Here is a 7403-nt window from a genome sequence, read left to right on the forward strand (position 1 = left end):
CAATACTAGCCCCTGTGGAGCATAGCTCGGGAATGAACACAGTTACTCCAAGCTGGCAAATGGAGCCAGACTACAGTTTACATACAACCTCTTTTGGATGACTTACTTTTTCTTTGATTCATCTTCACGATGTTTCCATTCCATCTTGGTTTTTCGGTATAGGAGATTCATCTCGTCTCGGAGACACCTTGGCACCTTGCCTGTGTCACAGCTTTGTTTTGTCAGTGATGTATATACTTTGAACCCCTTGTCTTCAATGAACTGGAGGAAGCTGGTGATGGCTGCATCCTGCAGGCCACTTGACATCTTCTAGAGCTGAACCAATGGGAGGAAAGCAGTCTGCAGCAGGCCCTGCCAGTCAGGAAGTATTTTAGAATTAGTACAAAGTAAAACTTTGTCTCCACTGTTCCCAAATACCCCCAGGACAGAAACAGAGCAAAGCAAAACACTCTCTACACTTTCAAAGTCGAAAGTCAACTTCTGTTGAGAATCAGTTGCTACAGCGTGGAAGCAGGCCATTTGGCCCATTTAGTGCACACCTCCCTTCTGAAGAGTGCTGCAGTGACAGAAACACACACTTGGAGTCATCGAGATGTACAGCACGGAAACAGACCCTTCGGTCCAACCCGTCCATGCTGACCAAATTTTCCAAACCAATCTAGTCCCACCTGCCAGCACCCAGCCCATATCCCTCCAAACCCTTCCTATTCATATACGCATCCAAATGCCTCTTAAATGCTGCAATTGTACCAGCCTCCACCACTTCCTCTGGCAGCTCATATCATACATGTATCACCCTGTGTAAAAAACGTTGCCCCGTAGATCTCGTTGACCAGACCAAACTTTCTCAAATATATTATGATAGCCTAGACTCCAACTTTTACTTGTTTTAAGGCATTCTGGATGCCATTCGATTGTTTGAACTACCGTCCTTGAAGTAAAACGCACTTTAATCTTACAGTTCAAACAAAAATAAAGAAAAATTAGAATAGCTTAACTCTATTGGAAAACTTAGAAGAATAATAATTATTTAAACACTAAATATCAACTGCTCCAACTTACAAGATGGCAGCGCCTGCAAGATAGGCAGCGTTCAGCCTCCTCTGCCTGTCTTTCTTTACCGTTTTTGGCTTTTACCTCCATCTTCCTCCTGTTGGCAGTGGAGGGGGTGAGAGTGCAGAAGCAAAGGTGGCCAACACAGGACTTTTGGTGAGGTGGTGCCTGGCCTGGTGGCGGAGGCAGGGACCCGAAGCGACAGCAGCATGGTATGCCTGGAGCAGAACTCCAGGCCTTGGTGAGGTGGAGTTCTGAGCAAAGCCAAGAGCTCTTGGTTGTGGCGAGCCCGGAGCAGGGGCTCCAGGAATTGGTGAGGTTATGGTGACAGTAGAGCCAGACTCTCCTGCTTGCGGTGAGCCTGAAGTAGCGACTCCTGGTTATCAGCGTGGCGATGACATCACGGAGTATGCATTATGCTGATAGCTGGCGAGGCAGCGGCAGTGGACCCAGGTGTAACTGGTTGCAGGTCCAGCCTAGGACCTGGTATTGGCAGCCCTTCAGAGGGCTGGGCCTAGCAATGAAGAGATGGTGCCTGAAGAGTGACGACTTTGACACCGGTGGGTCCGCCACGGGTATCATTAATTGACCAGCTCAGACTTGGGGACTCATGGCGGAGGAACAAAGCCTTATTTCTTTAATCTTGAAGTATTTGAATGGCACTGGATTGTGGTATCAGTTGAAACTATTCACTGTATTTTACCATGCAGCTCATTGTAGAGTATAAGTGACAATAAATCATTCCTATAGTAAAATTGCAAAAACATCCATAGAAAAGGCAAATTCAGTAAAACTTCTGGTCACACATGTAATTCTCCAGTCCAGGAGGTACAAATATCAAGAGATGGACACAGACAGAGAGGCAGTGAACAAAAACTCAAGCGTTTTGCTGTAGCAGGGACAAATGTCCTACGATTCCAACTAAAACACCCCCAGGATCTTAGAAGCTATTTACTTTATTGTCTTGGAACAGCCCGTTTAGCATCTCTGCCCAAACCCCTCTTCATAAAAAAATCCACGATAAAATACACTATTTAAAGCCATATATCAACACACACAGACACAGTGTCAGCCCTGTTACACAGACATACAGATACCCAATGCTGTGTCATTCAGTTCTGTAACACATGGACAGTTATGCTGGGTCACTCATCCCGGTCATGTTAAATACACACACACACACACACAAAACCCCCTTCCCACTGAGTCAGCACCAGGAGACAGTCCCCTATCAAGTGTATACTGATTCAACTACATCCTGTCAGACAGTCCTGTTTCAGACAGCGCCACTACTGAGTCATTCAGTCCTATGAGAGAGAAACATACACACACAGAGCACTATGATACTCTCAGAACAAAGAGCAGTACAGCACTGTAACCTCGCCAATTCCTGGATTCCCTGCTCCGGGCTCACCCCAACCAAGAACGGTATATTGGCCTACCATGTCGGCACCAACCATGATACTATTTTAAATTAATTCCCTCTGCCTGCACACAGCCTAAATTCCAGTATTCTCAGCCCGTTCACTTGCCTGTACAAATGCATCTTAAACTTGGCTACTATAGCTGCTTCAACCTCCTGACCTGCAGCACATTCCAAGCACCTGCTATCGTCGCACATCTCCTTTAAACATTTCCCCTCTCTCATTAAACCTCTGCCCTCTAGTAATTCCATCCTGGGAAAAGAGACCCCGACTGCCATAATTTAATATACATCTATCAGGACCCCACTCAGCCTCCACCACTTTAGCCAAAATAATCTAAGTGTGTTCAATCTGTCCTTAAAGCCTATGCACTCCAAAACTGGGCATCCTGGTAAACCTCTTCTTTACCCAGTGAGTCCAGATTGATACATAGTGACAGACAGACAAACCCAGTCAGTGCTGAGATCCTCAGTCTTCTGTTGCTTGCACACAGACTCAGTGCTGGCACTCTAGTTCACTGTTGCTCACACGTGCACATAGTCACAGCTGGATGACTCAGTCCTGTTACACACACACGCACAGCGCATTGAGACGAGGGACTGTTACACACCTGCACATTGTCCCTGCAGCGAGTCTTTGATGGGAAACTCAGCCCTATTATCCTAGAGTCACTGATCTCACAGCATCCACACCCACAGGATCATTAGCTGCCATTTCTATCACCTTCAGATGGATGCCACCAGACACCTATTACTCTCCCCTTCCTGGTTAGCCTTCCGCAAGGACCTTTCCCTCTGGGATATCCCGGTGCACTCCTCCTTTACTCCAAACATGCCTCTCTGCAGCCCCATGGCATTTTCCCCTGCAACCGCAGGTGTAACATCAGCCTGTTTATTATGTCCTTCTTCAATGTCCAAGGGCCCAAATGAACATTGCAGGTGAAGCATCCAGACAGACAGACAGACCCACATGCACACATATTTTGTGGGGTGAGTTTGTACTTGCAGGGTTACATTGCACTTTGCTCAAAAACTGCATGAATTCATATAAAACTCCGTTATCTCATTTTTTAGATTAGAATCAATCTAAACATCATGGCATAGACAGAGAACACAGGAGGCTAACATCTTCAACATATTGTCTAGCTATCAACATTGTTAACAACTAACCTGAGAATGCAACTTTTTAAAAAAAAGGTTTTGAGATTTACACATGAAAGAAGTGAAACGGTCATGGTATTCTAAAAGACGAAAGGCTTAACAGACAATCAATTTTTCAATGCATAATTTCAGTTACATCGCACTGTAAATTTTTGCTATAAATTCTGTGTTAGGATTGAGCCTCCACTACTACCTGAAGGAGCGACGCTCCGAAAGCTAGTGCTTCCAATTAAACCTGTTGGACTATAACCTGGTGTTGTGAGATTTTTAACTTTGTACACCCCAGTCTAACACCGGCATCTCCAAATCAGAGGACCCCAGTTGCTTCAAACAGATCACCATCATTCCAATACCAAAGAAAGCACATGCAACGTGCCTTAATGACTTCCACCCAGGGGCTCTGATCTCCATCATCATGAAGTGCTTCGAGAGGCTGGTCATGGCCCACATCAATTCTAGCCTCCCAGCCTGCCTTGATCACTTGCATTTTTGCCTGCTAACACAACAGGTTCACAGTAGACCCCATTTCCCCAGCCCTGCACTCACCCCAGAACACATGGGTGACGAGGACATCTACTTCAGACTCAGACACATCGACTACAGCTCTGTCATCAACACCGTAATCTCCTCCAGACTAATCTCAAAACTTCAAGACCTAGGTTTCAACTCCACCCTCTGAAACTGGATCATTAGCTTCCTGACCCACAGGCCACAATCAGCGAAGATAGGCAACTGCACCTTCTCCACGATAAACCTCAACCTGGAGCCCCCCCCTCTCCCCAAACAAGGACTAGTTCTCAGCTCCCCCCACTGCATGCTCACCACTCTGTAGCCTAATTCCCAACCAATGCCATCTACAGGTTTGCTGGTGGTGCCACCATCACAGGACGGATATTAAAGAATGATGAGTCAGAATACAGATTGCGGGGGCGGGGGGGCTTGGTGTTGTGGTGTAAGGATAACAACCTTTCAACGTCAGCAAAACCAAAGAACTGATTATTGACTTCAGGAATGAAGCACAAGGACATGCCCCCATATACATCAAGCGAGCGGGGATCGAGACAGTTGGGAACCCTTAAGTTCCTACGAGCGACAATAACCGATCTGTCCTGGACTTCCCACGTAGATACAACAGTCAAGGCAGCATAACAATACCTCTTCTTCCTCAGGCAGTTCAGTGCAGAAACCTTGAAGTTGAGAGAGCGTGCGCACGAGACCGAACGAGGGGGTCACGGGGAGGGGGGGGGGGGGGGGGGGGAGGGGGAAAGAGGAGTGGAGAAGAGAGAACGATGGGGTCACAGGGAGGGGGAGAGAGAGAACGAGGGGGTCACGGGGAGGGGGAGGAAAGAGAGCAAGCGAAAGGAAGTGGGGGAACAGGGAGGAGAGTGGGCGAAAGGGGGGGGGGGGGGGGGAAAGAGAGAAGAGAGTGGCCGAAAGAGGGGGGCGAGGAGGAGAGCGGGCGAAGGGGTGGGGGAAAGAGAGCGTGCGAAGTGGGGGGAGAAGAGAGCGGGCGAAAGGGGCGAGAGAAGAGACCGAGCGAAGGGGGGGAGGGGGGAGGATGGGGGGGAAACGGGGCAGAGAGCGGGCGAAAGGGGGGAGGGGGGAGGGAGGGCGAAGAGAGCGGGCAAAAGGGGGGGAATGGGGGGGGGGGGAGAGAGGGGAAGGCGAAGAGAGCGGGCGAAAAGGGGGGGGGGGGGGGAGGGCGAAGAGAGCGGGCGAAGAGAGCGGGCAAAGGGGGGGGGAGGGGAAGGCGAAGAGAGCGGGCGAAAGGGGGGGGGGGGGGGAGGGCGAAGAGAGCGGGCGAAGGGGGGGGGGGGGGGGGGAGGGCGAAGAGAGCGGGCGAAAGCGGGGGATGGCCAGGAGAGCGGGCGATAGGGGGGGGGAGGGAGGGCGAAGAGAGCGGGCGAAGGGGGGGGGGGGGGAAAGGGCGAAGAGAGCGGGCGAAGGGGGGGGGGAGAGAGGGCGAAGAGAGCGGGCGAAAGGGGGGGGGGAAAGGGCGAAGAGAGCGGGCGAAGGGGGGGGGGGAGGGCGAAGAGAGCGGGTGAAGGGGGGGGGGGGGGAGGGCGAAGAGAGCGGGCGAAAGGGGGGGGGGGGAGGGCGAAGAGAGCGGGCGAAAGGGGGGGGGGAGGGCGAAGAGAGCGGGCGAAAGGGGGGGGCGAAGAGAGCGGGCGAAAGGGGGGGGGAGGGGGAGGGCGAAGAGAGCGGGCAAAGGGGGGGGAGGGCAAAGAGAGCGGGCGAAGGGGGGGCGTGGGGGAGGGCGAAGAGAGCGGGCGAGGGGGGGGGCGAAGAGAGCGGGTGAAGGGGGGGCGAAGAGAGCGGGCGAAAGGGGGGTGCGAAGAGAGCGGGCGAAAGGGGGGGCGTGGGGGAGGGCGAAGAGAGCGGGCGAAAGGGGGGGCGTGGGGGAGGGCGAAGAGAGCGGGCGAGGGGGGGGCGAAGAGAGCGGGCGAAAGGGGGGGGGAAAAGGGCGAAGAGAGCGGGCGAAGGGGGGGGGAGGGCGAAGAGAGCGGGCGAAAGGGGGGGGGGAGAGGGCGAAGAGAGCGGGCGAAAGGGGGGGGGGGGAGGGCGAAGAGAGCGGGCGAAAGGGGGGGGCGAAGAGAGCGGGCGAAAGGGGGGGGGGGAGGGCGAAGAGAGCGGGCAAAGGGGGGGGGAGGGGGAGGGCGAAGAGAGCGGGCAAAGGGGGGGGAGGGCGAAGAGAGCGGGCGAAGGGGGGGGCGAAGAGAGCGGGCGAAGGGGGGGGGCGAAGAGAGCGGGCGAAGGGGGGGGCGAAGAGAGCGGGCGAAGGGGGGGGCGAAGAGAGCGGGCGAAGGGGGGGGCGAAGAGAGCGGGCGAAGGGGGGGCGAAGAGAGCGGGCGAAGGGGGGGGGGAGAAGGGGGGGGAGAAGAGAGCGGGCGAAGGGGGGGGGGGGAGAAGAGAGCGGGCGAAGGGGGGGGGGGGGAGGGGAAGAGGTCAGGGACAGAGAGTGAAGTGGGGGGGGGAATGGATGGAGAGGGAGAGAGAGAAGGGGGATCGGGGGGGGGGGGTGTGTGGGGTAGAGTGCGAAAGGGGGAGGTCGGGGACAGAGAGTGAAGGGGGGGGGGGGGGAGAAGTGAAAGGGGGGGGATGGGGAATGAAGACAGCGCGAAAGAGGGGAAGCGAGTAAAGGGGGGGGGGGGAGAACGGGGAGGAGAAGATTAAAGGGAGGGCTCGGGGGGAGAGAGAGAGGGGCTCGGGCTCGGGCTCCCCCCGCGGGGAGCGGGGTCCGGCCCCGGCGGTTACCTGATGCTCGGGGCCTGGGCCGGTATCCGCGGCCTCTCCTTCCTCCCGGTCCGCCTCCCTCTCTCTCCGTGTGTCCGTGTGTGTGTGTGTCCCGGCGGCGTGGGCCGTGGGCGGTGGGCGAGGCCTGTCCCTGAGGCCTGTTTGTCCCGGGCCCCCTCAGCCCGGCGGCTGGGGAGAGGGGCCGCGGGCTGTCAACATCCGCCCTCAGACCGGCCCCTCCCCGGGCACCGGGCCCCGGGCCCCCCGGTGGGTCAGTCCCGCCACTCGGTAAAAGTCCCGGATTGAAGCTCGGCTCCTCACTGAGGGGGGGGGGGGGGGGGGGGGGCACAGGGAGCGCGGGAAATGGGGGGGGGGGGGGCGGCCGTTAACGGCTCCTCATGGATGGGGGAGGGGGCGGGGGCGGGCTGTTAATGGCCGCTCACTGAGGGAGGGGGAGGGGAAACGCGGGAAGATGTCTCAGCCCCGCCTCCTCACTGGGGGCGCGGGAAATGGGCGGGCGGCCGTTAACGGC

The 7403-nt window shown here is 55.5% G+C and overlaps 1 protein-coding gene across 3 annotated transcripts in view; it reads right to left on the reverse strand.

Annotated features, from left to right (window-relative positions):
* Positions 1 to 7199, reverse strand: part of LOC140492574 (neuronal tyrosine-phosphorylated phosphoinositide-3-kinase adapter 1-like) — a 32493-nt gene extending 25294 nt beyond the window's left edge. For 2 of the 3 annotated variants that reach the window (XM_072591549.1, XM_072591548.1), the window contains exon 1: positions 107 to 276. In XM_072591549.1, coding sequence (XP_072447650.1) covers positions 107 to 122 — 16 coding nt within the window. In that variant the 5' untranslated portion in view covers positions 123 to 276. Of the gene's footprint in view, positions 1 to 106; positions 352 to 6892 lie in introns of those variants that run through there. The other variant, XM_072591547.1, reaches the window with a different exon arrangement.
* Positions 7200 to 7403: the final 204 nt, after the last annotated feature.

This window comes from Chiloscyllium punctatum, chromosome 21 (assembly GCF_047496795.1).
Source record: "Chiloscyllium punctatum isolate Juve2018m chromosome 21, sChiPun1.3, whole genome shotgun sequence".
Lineage (NCBI taxonomy): Eukaryota > Metazoa > Chordata > Chondrichthyes > Orectolobiformes > Hemiscylliidae > Chiloscyllium > Chiloscyllium punctatum.